We start from the raw sequence: 20,180 nt of genomic DNA, 5'->3' as shown, positions 1-20,180 counted from the left end.
CGATTATAACAGAATAACAAGATATATTTCATATATAATTAATATATAATTCAATTCAATTTTTGCTTAATCAACAAGTTGTATATAAACAATTTTAAGTACGAGGGTTGTAATAGGAAAAATGTTATCATCATCTAAGACAAATTTTTTAAAATATTATAAGAATTAAAAATAAAAACATTTAGATTTTAAAATTGAACAAATAACAAGTAATATTCTTTAATAAAATTATTATTAATTTTTTTTTTTAATTATAATAATATATTTATATATTATGTTTCTGATAAAATCTTTTCTATATAATTTTTATCTTGTAATTCTTTATTAAAATTTTCAATAAGCAGTCAACGGTAATTATTTTAATGCTGTTATTAGTTTTTATGATATAAATTAAAAAATAAAATGTGAAATTGAAATTAATTTAATTTGTTAAATTATATTAAAGTAAATGTAAATTACAAGTTTTCAGTTTAATATGTTTGTAAATAATTTAACACAAAAAATAATTAAAATTTTTATATTCAAACATAGATATTAATATATTATTTCTTTAGATTTATATATATATATATATATTTCTTTGTATTGTATTTAGTTTTGTTTCAGGCTTAGGTAGCAAGGGATTACTTACTCCCTTTTTTAATAATTTAGCTCTAGTCCCACATATTGCAAATACAGTTTTGAACTACGGTTTTTACATGTGCAGATACAGGTTATTAGGTACAAGTCTCCTGACTATTAGAATTGTGTTTATACTTTAGTTCTTTTTTTTATACACATATAAATTCTTATATGTTACTGTTTATGTTTAAATATATATAATTGGAGATTAATTACACATTTATAGGCGCAGAGTTTATCAACTAACTTTTATTGGACTCTTTAAGAGTTGCTACATATATATTTCTGCGAATATTTTCATTTAGATACATATATATATATATATAAGTATTCTCTATATTATTATTATAATACATTTACTTATAACTATTTTTTCAACAAACCAAAACATTGTATAATTACTATATATAATATGTATTTCTTTTTATCCCTTTAGAGATTTAAATATTTTTGTATATCATAAAATTGCCTAACATTAAAATGATATGTATTCGTTTTCCTTGTAAATTGCCAAGTCGTATTCAGTTTTTTCTTGTTATTTTTGATATGTATTGATACTTTATCAGATAATTATTTACTTTTATTTTTAATACAATTAAATATGTTTTACGTTTTTGTTTTTAAATAATTTAAATTTTCTTCTCTCAAAATGCTGCAAAATATTTGTAGCTTTATTGGAAGGACACATGATACATTATAAAATCTTTTTAAACATGAAGTACTTATATTGATATAATATATGCATATTGTTTTAATTACATATAAAACTATAATATGATTTATATGAAAACTTCAAAACATTTATATATTGTAATAATACTCATTTATTTTATTTTGTAAATAGTAAAATATATAATTGATTGAAATCCTTTTTTTATAAAACAATTAAACTAATTTTAAAAATCAAAATAAACTAAATTTTCTGTAACCAATAAATAATATATATTGTAATTATATAAAATATGTGATAAATTAAAATTATAAAATTAATTTTTTTTGTTTGAATTTTAAAACATATATATTATATATTTCTGTAAGCGGGAAAAAAAAAATCTTTTAATATTGTATTTTTTTAAAAAATCATCAAAAGATAATTATGTATAAAAAAATATTAATTTGTATACTAATGTTTGAGTAATTACTTTTAATAATATTTTTCTAAAATACTAGCCGCTCTTAAGGTAATTGTTTTTCATATACCATATACCACACAATATGCATTCATATCACCAACCTTCAAAACGAACTATAAAAGTAGATCTTACTATTTGCAGTTTATAATAACATGAACTTCGTAATTACCCCAAGCATGCCTAATTATGCTAAAAAAGAATTGCATATATTAACATTTTATTACTAAAAATTGTATGTTTTTCATATTTATTTTTGTATTTTTGTAATTATTTTAAAATTTTTGGTGAGCTCTTCAAATGCAATTAGATATGATTTGGTTTCTTCTACATATGGTACGAGTAAATACATTTATAGCTTTTATACTCTTAATTTCAGTTGTACGTGTATGTATATATATACATATAAATATATAATATATTCATTTTAGTTATAATATTAAGATATATATGTTTTTATACATTTTTAAAATATTTTTACATGAACAGTGATATGTCTCTTGATACGTATTTTTATATAATATTACTAACCATTTATATAATTTCATTTTAAATTTAAAATAAACATAACAACTTTGAGCTTATTTTAGCTTTAAAATACTTAAAGTAAATAGTTTTAACACACATATATATGTATATAAATATTATATTTTGGAAGGTTATATTTTGCAACAAAAGTTTAAATATTTAAAAAAAAAATATTTATTTCAGTACCTGAGCATTTAATTATATACAAAAATAATTTATATTCTAATAGCATAATTAGCTAAAATTAATATTAAAATAAATTCTAGATTTGAATATCATAATTCAAATCATATTAATATAATCTGATCAAAAAGCTTTATAAATTTACTTAACTTTCAATTGCTTTAAACGATTTTGTTTGGTATTGCGAAATAAAAATTTAAATATGCAACATTATTAAATCTACTCAAAAATAGTTTTGAATAATTAAATTCTTTAATTCTATAAATTTAATTTAATTTATATAATAAAATTCGTTTTGGTTTATCAAGCGAATTTCAAATTCATTTTACTTAATACAGTTGAAAATCAGTATTAATTCTCAAAAAATTTGCTCTCTTCTTAGTTGCTTGCTATATCTTAAAAGGCAGTATTGTCATGCTCAGCAGTTGGCACAGCCATTCCTTGTCCACCTTGTAGATTACCTCCACCACTACCTTGACCCGTTGCATTGCTCAACATTTTTTGTACTTGTTGTTGTGCTGTCTGTTGATTTAACCGTTTTGCTTCAGCTACAGGCAGATCGTCATCTGACTCTAAAGCGGGATTAATTCTTCCATTTCTCTCATCTTTACCAGCCATAGTAGCTGCACCATATGAACGACCTAATGGACCAGCCATTACAGACAGCTTTAAATATAACAATAGGTATTATTAATAATTTTATTTTATTTTAATCAATTTATATAGAGTACAAGAAAAAAAAAATTTAATTCACATTAAGATTTTAATTAAATAATAGAAATTTATACATTATAGCAGTGGCGTAACTACATTTTTTAGGCGCATAAGCGAATTATAATTTAGGAGCTCCTACTAATATCTTTTTATACCCTTTACACGAAAAAGTGTAAAAAAGGTATATTAGGCTTCGGAAGATTTTCGTATCGTCTGTTTGAAGTCTGTTTCAGTATCTGAACAATGTGTCAATTTATTCTGTGTATCGTTTACTCCTTCAGTTTTGTTTTCATTTATTTTAAGAAAATTGTCTAGTTTTGGTCATTTCTTTAATGTTAATAATGAATGCATAAATTTATAATGGGGCCCCCTAAGTTCGGGGGCCCGAAAGCTTTGCTTCCAGTCGCTTCCCTGTAGTTACACCATTGCATTATAGTTAAACAATAAATTGAACAATTTTGTCAACCTCAAATAGATTATAAGGATTAAATATCGACAGCGAGGTAACAATTTCAATTTCAATGATACAAGTGAAGTTTTACTTTTAAAAGTGAAGTCCTTTTTATTTAGACCCAACTAGAAAGTAAAAAGTAGTAGTAAAAATACGGAATTGATAATACTGACAGGGTTCTCTGTATAGCATGCCTTTTGGTCATGACCAAAAGGAGAATTAAGGTATAACTTAAGTGCTGTAATAAAGCAGCAAATAAATATAAACTTTATTAAAAATAAATAATTTGCATATGTGCATCGAAACGTTACATATAAAGTAATATCTAATATAAATAAATAGAACTTTGGAAACCTATTAAAGAACCTCAACCATTAATCAGGTAAGCCCTACAATATCTCCTATGTAACATATACAAGTAGCATTTAGAGAAGGTAAGCAGAACAGTTCAGTTTTATCTTTTTCTTACGATTAACTATTCTGTTATTTGCTTTACAATAAGAGAAACTTAACACTTTATCCAAGTTAACAATTTTTATTCCATTACCTGTATTTTGTTCGTACAATCTTTTATAATAATAACTAAGGTTATTATGTGTTCATTACGAACAATTTTTCGACAAGACATGCTAATCATCTTGCGTCTTAAATTTAACAGAGTCTACATTATATTTCTTCATTTCCAGTCACCATTTTAATTCGGATTTACATTTCAAAAAAAAAACATTAATTATATGTTCATTCACCTGTTCTCCAGCTTCCGATGGTTCACCAACTCTTTGTATATCTTCAGGAATATTTACCACACAACGGAAAATATCATAACCTGGTTGCAATTTACCAGATTCAAACATCATCCTTTAACAAAGAAAAAAACGCTTATTGACGATACTATTTAAATCAAAATTAAATTAAAGATTAAACATACTTGGTCCACCATGAAACTCCAATTAAAGTAATTAAACTCATTAGCATCGCCATAGTGCGGAACGGAAATAATTGTGTTTGACTTTCTTCATCGTAACCTGGAAAATGTATGAGAGCGGGTAAGCCAAGCATAGCCTCTCCTCCTGATAAACGTATAAACAATGCCACAATATACGCCGCAAGGCTGCCATATGTATTACAATGCTTCTTAAAATGCACAACCATAAGTAGTTGCGGAAACAGAATAACGTAAACCAAATCGGAGCACATGGACCTAAATTATGTGAAATGAATAACATAATGAATAATACGTACAAGTATATTAATTATTAAACTCATTATAATTTACCATAAACCATAAATTGAAGGAATAGTCAACGCCATTATGGTGGACAGTATGCCAACAATAATAATAGAAACACGCATCACCCAAATGATTTCCATTTCGGACGCTTTCTGACGGAAAATCAATTTGTATACATTGCGTGCAAACATACTTGCGGCGGAGAGTACGGACGAGTCTGCAGAGGACATGACAGCGGCAGAAACTGCACCCAAACCAAAGAATGATACGAAATCAGGGGTGAGGTACTGTAAAACCATTGGCAAAATCATGCTAGTCTCGTCAACCGTTAATGGATAAGGACCTTTGTAGTCTGTTTCATTCCAAGCTAAAATTAAAAAGCAATAATAACAGTAAAAACAAACAAGAAACAATACTAAAAATGTAGCCAAGTTATATAACAGTGGTTTGTATAAAGAACATTAATATTAAAGACTATTAAGAACTGAAATAAATAGCAAACTCACGTGTAGCTTTTGCAATAGCACCAATAAGCACCGGTGGGATAGCCATCAAAATACAACCAGCTGCTGCTACATAGGATAAAATTTGTGCACGTCCAGCAGTCTTACTTGATAAAACGCGTTGAAAATATACCTAAAATAGGTTTCAGTGAAAACATAGAATGAATAAAACAAGAATGACATCACTACATACTTTATATGTACTCGTATTTAATAAAGCAGTAAATATGAAAATGTTGTAACATTACCTGCCATGGTATACCGCCAAACACTAATAATAAACCGTAATCTATATAAAACCAACGTTGCTTCGGTTCCACATGACCAATCCAATCAACATCCATTGCCGACAAACTCTTCACATGCTCATTAGCCCAAGCAAAAGGAATACACATCCATAACCCAATGAATATACAAAATAATTGTATAACATCGGTATATGCAACCGAATATAGACCACCAAAAAGCGTATAGAATATGGCAATACAAGATGACAATATCACTGATGTTCGATGATCCATATCAATGATGACAGATAATGTAGCACCTTGTATATGTCAAAAAAAGTATTAGTATTATGATTGTGTGATTCAATATCTCATCACATCTTACCCAAGGCAGCTAATATACCAGCAGCCCAAAATACTTCTCCACAAAGTGCTGGTAAAAAGAGTAGACCACCCATACGCTCACCAAATGAATCTTGCAATGGATCTAACATTGTTATGTAGCCTTGTTTACGCATTGGATTTGCAAAAAATATGCCACCTATTGGATTTAAATATAATAACTATAATAATTTTTTGAACTAATAAAAGAAAATAATAATAGGTTCTCTCCTAATAGCTTAAGAACAAAATGAACAGCTTTTGACAGCAAGATTAAAGCAAATGGAATGACTAGTATCATTGACTATAAATGACTAGTGCATTTCCTTTTTCTCATTTAAATTATTTTAACCCTTTATGTATAACATGGAAACAATATATTATATTAATAAAGATATTTACAATGTTATATACTAACTATATTTGATTTTCTTTATATTTTAATCTTTTATTTAATTATCATATATCCTATATTTTTATTAGTCATATTATATTAATGGATAGCTAAAGAGATCAAAAGATAAGTAAACATGCTTTATCTTAAGTGTTCTATTAAAATTTTAAACTAATCACAGTACACCCAAATAGAAATGTTTATATACACTTCCACAAATTGTAATAGATATATATATATATATAATATATATATAATATATACACATATATATATAATATAATATATATATATAAATAAATAATTTTTATATTTATTTTACAGAACCGTGGATTTAAAATAAAATAAATTAATATAAAGTATTGTTATATATGTATATGGTCTTAGTGTATTGAGTACTTAAGTAGTAGAAATTATGTTTAAAATATGTTTCCATAATGAGAGGGGGTGTTAGGTTCTTTAAATTATCATTTAATAAGTTCAATATGATTAATAGTATGATTAATACACAAAAAAACTGTGTTTCAGCAAACGATGTTCTGATCAACTTAAACGGTAAATAGTATAGTGAACTAACATTTGAACTGGATCATGTTTTGGCTACATATGGAATATATGTGATAATACTACGTTTTGATATTATATGATGCATTCAATCTAAAAACTAAACAGCAATAAAAAGAAAGCCTTGAAAAAATAGTTAAAACAATAAAGAGCTGGTAAATATGATGTATAGCTCTTTATGTGGTTTATGGATCAGTAAAGTAGATCCAGACTATGCTTGCTGAAACGCAACTAAAGTAACAATTATTTTGAAACTTTTGTAACTAAAATTTTATATGTATTATTCGAATAGAATATAATGTTAAACTTACTAAAAAACTTACTAATATTTACTTACAGATCAATAAATAGAAATCCGTTTCTTAGTTATTTTTTGATTTTTGAATTTGTTCTGGGATCTTAAGTGCTTTATAAAAACAAATTTTTGAGCATTGATAAGGTCTTTTTCACTTCCTTTTTTCCATTTTTTTTTTTTTGTTTAAGGAACTTTTGTATAATATTATTAAGTCTTTGAAATATTGCTTCGCTACCTTATTGCTCCTTTTTCTTAATTTATTTGCTCGATCTCTTTTACATTTTGATATGCATTTTTAAATTAAAAGCAATTTTTCCACTCACCGAAAACCAAACTTAATGCATAACCAAATGGAGCCTGACACCAAACCAAGCCGGACGTGTAAATAGCTTCAGCTGTACCATTTATATAGCCGCCTCCAACCCAGGTTGCTGTAATCATCAATTAAGTCATAAAATAAAATTAAATAAACATTATTAAATTTCCATTAAGTTCTATTTGACGACACTCAATAAACTCACCGGTCATTGTAAATATGCCAACGAATAGACCAATCGAACGTCCTGCTAACATTACCTCCTCTTCAGAATCATTGCCTGCCTGCTTTTTGCGTCCAGCCCAAATGCCAACAAACAATATCAGCAAATAGAAGAGGACAATGCTCACAACACCGGCAATATTAATCATTTTGTTGTTTTATTTTGCTTTCCGTACAATTTAGTTAGAACTTTCCTATTTTCCTAAAGGACGTGGACTCTTGGTTGATAAGTTAATGTTTCGTTTGATTTTAATGACTTTTTTAATGTGTAGTTGGTTTCAATTAGTTTCGTGACGTCAACAATTTATTTTTCTTTTCACAATAAAAACTTTCTTTAATATTATTTTTGTTGTCGTGGTTTTTTAATTTGTTTTTTAGTTTATTTATATTTTACGTAATGTAGTTTTTAGTTTAAATCTGTAAGTTTAGGAATTTTTATATAAGTATATATTTTTATATATCAAAAGTATAAGTATTCTTTAACTTTAATTATAAAAATGAGTTTTGTTGAAAATACAATAGAAGAGAAATTCAGAAAAAATCATGTTAAGTCCTTTGTTCCATTGAAAGGACACCGAAAAACTTTTAGAATTCTTTGTACATAGTTTTGTTAATGCCTTTAACTGAAATGTGATAAATGGATTAATGTAAGAAGGGATTTTTAAGGATAAATATACTTGTATATAGACCCTTGAACTTTATTCATACGAAACCAAACTTTTTTGGGCTTAAAAGAAAGCGTTAAGATACCATTGTTTGCAAATTTTATAATATACCATATGTATAAAGGCATCAAAATTTTTATATAATATATTCGAATAATCAAGTAACCAAAAAGTCTTAACAATTTTTATATATTAGAATCAAATTTTCCCCGGCTGTAAAAAGTCTAATATCTAAATTATCTGAAACGTACGAATTTCGAGTGTACGAATAAAAGCAATGAATAGAAGAGGAATTTTCAAATAGAGGTGCCGACAACAGACCCAAGCCTTTCTGTGCGATACAGACTTGCTAGAGTATATCAATATATACTTGTATAAACCTATGAAAAAAAAAAACTATTTTTAACATCATGGGCAGATATCTAAAACTTAAACTAATTCACATTAGTAATGAACCAAACAGATCATTCGCTTCTAAAAAAAAATTGTGGACCATTTTATTAATCTCAATTCCTTTTTATTTACAAGTTTCTTATGTGTACTACCTTTCCACCTTTTACAGGATTGGATAAAAGACTGGCTTTCAGCGAATCTATCGTTATTTGAAAGTTTATATCAAAGCCATTGTTAACAGATTTCAATCTAAGTTTTGATTGCATTTTTATCACCAGTATTATAGATTTTACCATGGTTTCTTCTAATTGTAAAAATACTGTCAAGTATCCAGACCTTCCATTTACTGTGACCAATTTACTTTGAGATTATTTCGATTTAACTTTTTATTTATTTAGAACATATGTTATAGGACTGAAACACTGGAAAGTGTCAAGCAAAAACATAATTATTTTTTAAGCAGAAATTTACACGATGGATAGTTATATTCATTTCAAATTTGCTCGTAACTATTAGCACCGATATTTTTCAAACTTCATTGATATTCATAAAATAATAAAGGCATTTAATTCACATTAGAGGACAATAAGACTGATGACAAAATGTCTAGACCAAAATAGCCAGACATGAATTCTATGATTATCGAATGATATTGGACTTTCCAGCAAAGAAATCGCATGCACACTTGACAATAAAGAAACAGCCTTTGTATTCTATGATTCTATGATTTACGAATGATATTGGACTTTCCAGTAAAGAAATCGCATGCATACTTGCCAATAATGAAACAGACTTTGTTGCTTTAGTCCCAGTACTGTTTTATGGCTTAAGAAGAGATGATTTTTTTCAAATAATTTAGAAAGAAGAGCAGATACGTAGAAGTTACATAGTATTCCTTATAAGAACTTCAACTTAAAACGATAAAATAATTGTAACTAATAACTAAATAACTTCAGAATCATTATAGAAATTCTGACAGGGCATTATATGATAGGTTAAATTACCATAAATAACTTTAAGTTTCTGAATGAAGAGAATTAGACCGGGAAGCATGTTTTAATGTGCATTGCCCAGCACTGATGCATAAACGATGGAAATATCGCATTAGAGAAATAGTTATAAGATTAAGTATTCGTATTCATTCGTGAAAAAGTCATAAGATTAGGTAAGGTATATTTTTTCTATTTGAATTAATCTTGGAAATTGGAGTGAGAGCAATATTCTGAATTTATGAAGACGCCACAACAAAAGAAAGATTAGAATTATACCATTTATTTTAGTCTTACGGATCCTGTTAAAACTTATTTATGTAATTAAGTGCGAAAATTTGGAATTATTAATTTAAAAAATTAATTAATTTTTTTTTTGTATTAAAGATGTACGATAAATTTGAATTGAAAGAGGTTTGAATAGCTTGCGAAATTGAAATGCTTTTAAGTTTATTTCAATCTGACCTTTATGCTACAAATAACCTTTACATGCAAATGTCACAGACTTTTTCAATGCATTAACAAGGTTAGTTAATTACGAAGGTCCGAGAGACCGAAGGATTCAGTTAAAAATGCATTCATGTTTTGTATCAAAATTTTAAAGCACAGATTTTGTTTATAACGCAAAAAAGTTTCAATACAAACAAACTAGATACACCCAATAGATTGCCTTGACCGCCCCCACCAACAAACTCGAGCACTCATATTTCGTGTTCATTATTTCAACTTGAAATTAATGGAGCATTTAGTGTTATTTATGTTGGCATTCAAGTGAAACAGTGTGGCAGCTCTCGCTGCATATTTAATTAGCAGTCGCTACCGCGATGCTGGCATGGCCAAGGATATTTGTGTAGCTTAAACGATGCTTAAAACTATGATTTATATGGTTTTAATAGAACATAAAAGATAAATAAGTCTACTAGAGAACAGAATGAGAGTTCAAATATTTGACGCTGCTTTTTTAATTAATTATGTGGTATAATTAATTGTTTTTTTCATTTTTCAAGGCAAGTTGCTGAGAAAAAGTGACGTAATGAATGTGTTTTGCTTATATTTATATACTAAATAAAATAGATAATTACTGTGTGAGTATTAATATAAATAATGATATCTCTGTAATTGATGAACTGTCATTAGAGCACTTAATTAGTAATAATATAACAGTGATATATTAAAATTTTAGACCTCTGAAGGTTAGAATCTTGCTCAAAACCTAAACTTAAAGTTCTAGAGTTTACACTCCTTGTACGCACTATATATCATAAGCTAGCAGTTGATAGGTAATAGCATTCAGGTGCCATGTACAAATTAACCGACAACTCGGATTGTGGACGACAATGACTACTTTTTTTTGGATGAAAAAAAGTGATACAGATTATGATATTAATTAAAATTCATAAAATTCATATTTAGTGTTTTATATGAATTATCATTTACACATATATACACATGTAAAAAAAAATTATTACTTTGATATTTACAAAGTGAAATATATTGAAACTTTCCTTGTATTCTCGCTTCCCCAGACTAACTGAATGGAAGAATGCTGATTTTTCATACATTTTGCTTACTTTTTATTTAAAAGTAATATAGGATTATTAATTGTATATCGCAATTAAAAAAATGTATTTTAAAAAATGTATTTTTTTAACTTCTTAAAATAATAGGAAGAAAGATAAGGCTAATGTTTGTGCGGCCTGCGACCTGTTTTTAATCTACTACAATTACGCGAATTTTCTTTTGGTGCACTAGTAGAATCCTATTACTTTATTTGTATTGTATACCAAGTAAGTAAATTTAAATTGATAAATTAATAAGACTAAATTTAACATTATAACAGTATTTTTATTTTTGTCAAAAACAACTATGAACGTATGTATTTGTTTCTTTGGCTCTCCAATCTGTACAGTGATTTCTATTGGACATCAATCGCATCTAGTCTAGACAACCCTAGCCTATATCATGCTTTAGACATGAGTGTATGTTTATCTTCAATCATAAACATTGAAATATTTCTAAAGCTTTGTTAAAACGGTTTGTATGTGTGGAGAACTTTATGCGTATATTTATAATCATTCTAGGTTCACTAAAATAGTCAAGAGACCAAATATCAACCAAAATTATAAATTGAAAAAGGTTAAAGAGCTCTAAAAAAGATAGATACTGTGTTATTGGTCTGTATCGGGATTGGTATATAGGTACTGTTGTTTTTTTTTTTTTATAAGGACGTATTGTTTAGTAACCGTTGGAGTGTACTATAGAATATCACATCATTACTGATTTACAGATCAATACTTTTCATTCCAGTGTGCAGTAGATACAGATTTTGTAATTTAGATTGAGATTTAAATCTAAATCAATTAGATTTAAAGATTTAAACTGAGGTTCGAGAAAATTGCGCTTATTTATTATTTTTGGTTAAACGTTTTCAAAGTTATTTATTTAATTATTAAACATCTTATAAAATTTTCACAATGGTAACACCTAATTTACCTAATTTTTATCTAATTTATCCTACTCGAAATTCTGGTAAATACAAACATGCGCTGCCATACCGACATAATTTACTTTTTCCCTCAATTTACCATCAATTTACTTGAACTCGCACACGTCCTTAAGATAAATAAAACTTAATATATTCATAAAGCAAAGCAAACATTATTATTGAGCAATCAAGGTATTGTATCATAACGAACGTAGAAAGAAAACATTAAGAAATCTAAATATCAGCCACTTAGTCAACTTTTACGTACTTCTAAAAACACTTAAGAAACTCCTGTAAAAAGACATGCACATGTTATTGTAAGCGCCGTGTGTCCCACAATTTATATTCAAAGTACATAACCTTAATGCATATACGAGTACCTATTCTACACATTATTTTTTTCACACAAACTGTGGGTTAAAAGAGCAACGCATTTAAACAACCCATATAGCTGCATACATACGAATACATCGAAACCTGGTAAATACATTAAAAATATTAAATAAATTCTAAAAAAAAGAAAAATTGATAAGATGTAATAGAAAAGATCACAGCTGAGGCTTTCATTCACAAAAAAACCGTTATCATTTTAAAGACATTGAAAATAAAATCGCAAAGCGCAAACTCTTAGCACACTTCTAGGCAACAAAGCGTATTGTCGATTACATTCCACAAATGGAAGTTACTCAATTCCAAACAGTTTACACAATTTGTGAAGAGCGTAAAAGTAGGGAAATGAACACATGTTGTGGACTCACCTTTACAAGCATTTAGCAGCACCAGCACCACCAGCAGCAGCAGCAAAGGAAATTAAACTTATAAGCGTTACGCGTTTAAAAATTTAAACTTCAAAATGTTGAATGTTAACACAAATGTTTTGCATGGAACGCCAAAACTTATGCAATAAAATTTTTTAAATTTAATGCAAATAATTTATTGTACATCACAGGCATTTTTTAGGTTAAATTTCATTAAAATTAATAATAAACAAAATATTTTCATGTATGTGTATATGCTTTTTTGCTTACATCAAAATTAATGTAGTAGTTTATTATTATTTTGTTGTTGTTGTTGTTATTATTGTTATTAGGAATCAAAAGTTAATATATTTTCTCTGTCTTTTTAGGAATTATATTTTTTTAATTTGTTTATAGTGAGTATAAGTATGTAGTAATTTTAGTTACAATTTGTTAACTTCAATCAGAAATCGCAAATCGCTTAAAGCAAACGACAGCTATCGCCCCAACGTAAGGACGTCTTTTGAGACGGACTATTTCGCGTTTTAAAACGTAACCCGCACATGTGCGCCAAACAAAAAATAATCACATATTTTACGCATGAAAACTAAATTTTACCAATGAATTATTAATGTATTTGCACCTGAACTTGTAAATTCTTTGTGTTTCTTTTGTGTTTTATATAAGATTATGTAACTGTTAGCTGCTCAAAGCAGTTCAATGTCGTAACAATAACAAAAATATTTTCAATTTTTCGGATTAAATAATTAAATCAACAATATAACTTTTATATAAATTTTATATAAATTATATAAATTAACAATGAATTTTTATTAAAAGCGCCTAATTTTATGCTGTGATTTTTTTAAATTTGATTTGTTGTGTCCCCAAACTCGCTCACTGCCGAAATTCTTGTGCGAATCGTTACTGAGCATCGACCATTTAAAAGTCATTAGAGAGCGCCAAGAAGTGGGCTTGTAGGTTATTAGTTGTGGCAGGTAATTACCCGTCTGCTTCCACTGTTATGTACTGTTATTAAGGTGGGTAGAAACGAAAAGCGACGCTAAATTTTTAAAATATACTTTTTAATTATTTGATTTACACTTGAATTAAAAACTTTTTTAAAAATAGTTTACAATTCTTTTATTTATTTAATTTTGTGGAAATAAAATTTATTTTTATTATATTATAATTTATTTAGAAATCAAAATTTAAGAAAATTTTATGCGCTAAACACGTACGCCGTTTTTTTCGTTTTAACGGTTTCAGTGGCAAATTTGTAACTGATTTTGAACGCTTGGAAAACTCTGTTCAAAGGTATTTTATTTTTCCCCCTGCCCGTTCTTGGTTTAGTGTCTTTGTTGATGTGAAAAAATGTTTGAAATTCATTTTGTGGAGTTGGAGAAATTGTGGACTCTAGAATAATCATTTAAAAAAAATTAAAGGAGAAATATGTTACTTAGAGATGTAGAAGCCAGAAGTGGACTGTGTAAAAAGGGAGCAAATCATTTAACTGGAAATATTCGTGGGGAAGTTATTATGAAAAGGTGAAAAGCTTTCATTTGTGATTACCTTAAAATATTATATATTGTTATAAATAAATATTTAAATTATATTTATTAGCTATATTATATTTATTACAATTTTTATAGTATACTGGTGAAGAAATAGACTAAATAAAGTAGATTAAACGCGTAGACAACTGCATCTATAACGATAGCAGTATTAATGAGGGAATGCCCTATTAGTTTTCTATTATTACTTCAGATCTATCGTTGTAGCAAGTCATATAAAACTATACATGTGTATTATTTCGTACAATTGGATGATTTTTTTTGTTTTGGTGTACATTGAAGTTTGGGGAATTATAGTGATGTTTTCCTTCTGCCAAAAGATTTTATTGTCGTTCTAAATATACCCGAGCAGATATATATCATTTGTTTTACAGTTTTATTTAGTAAAAATATTTTGCACCTTACCTAATTAGCGTTCTCGTCAATACAAACATGAGGTTCTGTATGTTCTGTGAGAAATATGTCAACAGTATCACTCTTAGTAGTTTCTTTTTCGAACAAATTAGCCAACTAGATCTTTATGTAAATATTAATTTTCCATCTCATAGTTTGGATTTTAAAAGCCTGTTTTAGCAATTCCGTTACATTCTAAAAAGTCAGATAATATAGAATTCGTTATAGGTCTATAATGAATACGACCTCACTATTTCCATAAGATGTATTGTAAACCTGGATTGTAATAGCCGTCTTATTGTCGATATATACGTCTCTTTCTTCGTCGTGATTTTTTTGATAGTTTTTAAAATTTTCAGTATTTTATTGATTTTTTTAACTCGTTTTCCTATTGATTGACATTACTATTATAATAACTGTTCAATTATTTTAATACCGCATTTCTCTTCATTTTGTAACAAGAGGTATGTACATTACCTGCTTTATTTCCTTTATTTTAATATTATATCTGATCTTTAGACTTCAAAATTTTTAACTTACCGTAGTTGTTAGCTTAAATCATATTAAATATCATTATCACTATAATTTTCATTAATTCAAGAAGGATCATAAATCTTTCATCCTGGGATTCTATCAAATTTACAATTGCTGTAATTACTTAAGTTAAATGTGATAGCATCTAATAAAACTTAACTGTCACAAATTTTGGAATTCCTCTATTTTTATATCATGTTCTACTAAAATTAGGGGTAAGCTTATAAAAAGTTTATCCTAGATTCATCAAATATTTACTATATTTCAAAGGATGCTTGATAAGCGTTACTGAATAACTAAACTATTATATCTGATTCATACTGATTGTTATTCTAATACTTCATTTTCGTTTTTTTCATGTCTAATATAAAAGGTTTCTCTATAAAATTTATAAAAGTCTCGTAAACTGATTAAAATGTACCAATATAGACAGTATATAACAGCTGATTATAAACTCTCTTTAGCAATACAAATCGCAAATCATAAGTGAATAATTTTATTTTTTTAATAATTTATTCAATTGTGTCAGTCAATAATTTTTTTGCAATTTATTTAGGCTTTCATATTACTTTCCAATATGAAAGTATTGATAGTACAAGTATTGATAGTATTGTATACTCGGTTTTCAAGCATTCAGCATTTTAGTTTTGAGTATTATTTTCGTGCAGTAATATTTTCCCTATATAAAAAAACAAATTTTTTCTTTAACATTTAATTTTCAACTAATTATGAGATTGATTTAGCAATAGAACCTGTCTTTTAATAGTTTTCTAAGTATTACAAAATTTTCTCAATTCTTAAACACGTAATACGATAAACGATAACATATAAATATCGTAAATACACTATGAAAGCATTAAAAGAAAAAGCCGCTGTAAGAATTACATTACATTACTCTAACAAGTTTTGTTACTAATATAAAAATTATAATAAGTTAATATATATATATATAAGAGAATATAATGTACTTAAGTATATATATATTGTTTAACGAAGTTATATTATTTTTTATATGTATTAAAAATATTTTGCAAACACAATATAAGGAGTTGGCAACACTGTGGCACAGCTGATTTTAACTTTAACTATTAGCGTTGAATATTTCGCGATATGACAGCTAAAATAACATAAACAAAAAGATAAAAAAACATGGAAGAATTTAAGATACCAAGTATTCCAGTTACACTACCGAAAACTGATAAATATAGTGAAGAGAATGATGATATAGCAGAGATACCTCCGTCAAAAATAGAAACCAGTGAGGAAGCGGAACCAGTAAATACTTTAGCACAATGTTGCCCATACAAAATTCCGCCATGGTCAGGAGTTCCAACTAACAATTTAGTATATAAATTTGAAGTACTAAAATCGGGACAAATAATTGATCAAGTAAATGACTTACAGAAGCAAGCAACGTGGAAATTTGGACGCTTGCCGGCAAATGATATTGAAATGGCACACCCAACTATATCTCGTTTTCATGCCGTACTGCAATACAAACCGAAGTCAATTAATGAAGATAACTCAACTGGGAATATTATACAACCAGAAGGTTGGTATGTATATGATTTGGGCAGTACGCATGGTACCTTTCTTAACAAACAGCGGTTACCATCTCGTGTTTTTATACGCATACGTGTAGGGCACATGTTACGCTTAGGTGCCAGTACCAGAAATTATATATTGCAAGGTCCCACCGATGACGAGGAACCTGAATCTGAATTGAGTGTTACAGAATTACGTGCTCAAAGAGATGCACAAATTATTGCAGAAGCTCAGCGAAAAGCTGAAGAAGCATTAAAACGTGAAAAGAGTGAAGAAGTTAGTTGGGGTATGTCTGAAGATGCTGATGAAGAAACTGATCTTACACACAATCCCTTTGCGAGTACAAATAATGAAGAATTATTTTTGGATGATCCAAAGCGAACACTGCGTGGTTATTTTGAGAGGGAAGGTTTAACTTTAGATTATAAATGTGACGAAATGTCTGCGGGATCATTTATATGCCGTGTTGAGCTACCATTAGATGATGCAAATGGTCGACCAATTGTCGCAGAGGTGGTTCATAAAGGTCGTAAAAAAGACTGTGTTGCACAATGCGCATTGGAAGCGTGTCGTATACTCGATCGTCACGGAGTGCTAAGGCAATCCAATCAAGGTAATTTACTTCCAAATTATAATTTAGTGTAAACTAAGAGGAATTTTCGTTTTTCAGAGCCACTTAAACGGAAAGCTAAACAAAACGACGACTCAGATAATGATGATTTTTTGGATCGTACAGGCGATGTAGAACGTAAAAAGTTACGCAAATCAAATATTGATAAAAATGTTACTCTGACTTATGAAGATTTGGTAAGTTAATTTGTTTTAAATTACTTATAAATTCTATTATAATATTATAATTTATATAATATAATTTTAATTTATATAATATAATTATAATTAATATAATATAATTATAATTAATATAATATAATTATAATTAATATAATATAATTATAATTTATATAATATTATTATAATTTATATTATACTATATATTATAAAATATTTATACTTATAAATAAAAATTTATGTTTTATATGTTTTACATATAATATATATGTATTTTACTCAGATTAAGAAAGAAACAGACATTCAAGAGCATTTAAAGCAAGTAGAGTCCAATATACAAAAGTACCAGGATAAACAGAAACGAATTAAAGAAAATAAGGTTCAGCAGGATAAAATAGATGGAGATTTGGATGCGTTCATGGAAAATTTAAATGATGATGATGAACAACTGGATAAAACTAATATACGTAAATTACGTGTAAGTTCGAAAAAGAAGACTTTAATTCAAATAAAAATTAATCATATATTTTTTTACAACAGATGGAGGAACAGCGGCTCAGGTTGGAACAAAATAAAATTGAGCGCCTTATTAAAATTGCAAAACCAACACTGATAGCTTTTACAGCATGCACATCAACCCAACAAACAACGAATACAGTTGGCAAACCTAAACAATTACCAATGATTGGTAAACGTAATCAGTTTAGTAAATTTAAAGTCATTAAACCAATAACTGCAAACGTAAAATCTACAGTGACGAAATTCGATGACAATGGTGTTGAAATTGAAGAAGAGGAAGACGAGGATGAGGACGAGAAAGAAGAAAATAATAAAATTGTAGAATCTAAATCAGAAGATTGTACTCATAAAGTATCTGCAACACAAATTTCTCCTAAACATGACGACAAGGACGAAAATGCTCAATCAATAGATAATAATGTTAAGGAAACTGTATCAACATCTACAATGAATGAGAAAACAGCCAATTTAACAATATTAACGAATAAAAACATGAAAAAACCAATTACAGAAGGAAATGAAAAAACTGATTCTATACCTGTAGTTACAAATGCAATACCTGTCACTGAAATGCCAAATGAAGCTAAAAAGCGTCATCGACAGAAACAACGTATTCGTAACAAAAGAGAAGAATTCGACTTGGACGAACTCGAAGAACATGAATCTTCCGAAAAATATGCAAAATGGGTACCACCAGAAAACCAGACTGGTGATGGCTTTACAGAATTAAATAAAAAATATGGTTATTAAAGTAGATTTAATGTGTTTTTAAAAATGATGTCTATTATTTTTTATTGTTTTATTATTACTACTTCCTTTATGAGAAACTAAAGTATCATTAAGTTTATAAGCCATTTATTTATTCACTCTTTCTGGCAGTCATTGCAAAGTGCACGAAATGCAAAAATGCTATACTAAAATTGCAGGAGTGCAAGAACACATTTGTTGCAGAATTGCAACATCTGTGTTTGAAACAGCTGCTTTTGCAGCATACCACATCCACATAAGAAGTAACAAATGTCAAAACAGCTGGTTTTTTTCTTCCTTTTTTATGTCATTGCAAGCATATACATATATATGGGTTTAGGTATAGCAAGATTGCAACCAATTGCAAGAAACTTTGTGCGAGTATATTGTTGATGTCTATTCCAAGCGCGTGTAATCTGTGCATTTTAAATGAGTGAATAGCCCTAATATTTTACTGACAAATAATATTTACTGTTGGTTGCAAGCATTTGCTCAATTCGAACTTTCTATAATAGAGAAGTTTTTGAACACTTGCGAATTCCAACAATTTTTTTGTAATTATATGAATTTTTGGCTGACCATATAATTGTCTCGAGTATTACGAAATAAATAACCGTCAGTGGTGTTTTTTATTCCTTTTATTGTTTTTTTTTTCGTTTTATTGTTATTTATTCCTTTTTATTATTGAGTTGTTCCCAACTCTATATATGAATATATATAAACTGCAATTGTCAAATAGTCCGTTCACATGGGATGGAACAAGAAATACCGGCAAGGGAAAGAACTTAGTACAAAGAATGAATATGCATAGCATAGTAGTTTTGTATATACACATATTTTGGATTTGGTTGATTTAAAAAATAATTTACTTTGCATTTCGTATATTCGTATAATGCGGGATTCCGAACATTTTAAATAACCTTTGCTGCGCATCTATTTATGCTTTTAACTGACAATAATCATTTATGTTGCAAATCATTGATTAGAAAAATAAAAAAAACTTCAAATTATATTAATAACAAATATTCAAAATATGAATATTTTTTAAGG

The 20,180-nt window shown here is 27.7% G+C and overlaps 2 protein-coding genes across 2 annotated transcripts; one reads left to right on the top strand and one right to left on the bottom strand.

Moving 5' to 3' along the window:
* Positions 1–2,761: 2,761 nt before the first annotated feature.
* LOC119686061 (high-affinity choline transporter 1) lies at positions 2,762–7,909 on the bottom strand. Its single transcript, XM_038100515.1, has 9 exons — positions 7,744–7,909; positions 7,546–7,653; positions 5,974–6,129; positions 5,610–5,908; positions 5,365–5,494; positions 4,904–5,225; positions 4,556–4,828; positions 4,374–4,485; positions 2,762–3,128 (listed from the first exon to the last, which is right to left on the bottom strand). Exons 1-9 carry the CDS (start codon positions 7,907–7,909, stop codon positions 2,859–2,861), a joined length of 1,836 nt encoding a protein of 611 aa, XP_037956443.1. The 3' UTR covers positions 2,762–2,858.
* Positions 7,910–16,594: 8,685 nt separating this feature from the next.
* LOC119683215 (kanadaptin-like) lies at positions 16,595–19,133 on the top strand. The gene is made up of 4 exons (XM_038096848.1): positions 16,595–17,688; positions 17,746–17,882; positions 18,148–18,342; positions 18,405–19,133. Exons 1-4 carry the CDS (start codon positions 16,680–16,682, stop codon positions 19,131–19,133), a joined length of 2,070 nt encoding a protein of 689 aa, XP_037952776.1. The 5' UTR covers positions 16,595–16,679.
* The last annotated feature ends 1,047 nt before the right edge of the window (positions 19,134–20,180 follow it).

This window comes from Teleopsis dalmanni, chromosome 2 (assembly GCF_002237135.1).
Source record: "Teleopsis dalmanni isolate 2A chromosome 2, ASM223713v2, whole genome shotgun sequence".
In the NCBI taxonomy this organism is placed as follows: Eukaryota; Metazoa; Arthropoda; class Insecta; order Diptera; family Diopsidae; genus Teleopsis; species Teleopsis dalmanni.
Note: the sequence above shows the minus strand (reverse complement) of the source record. Positions and strands in the feature narration are given on the sequence as shown.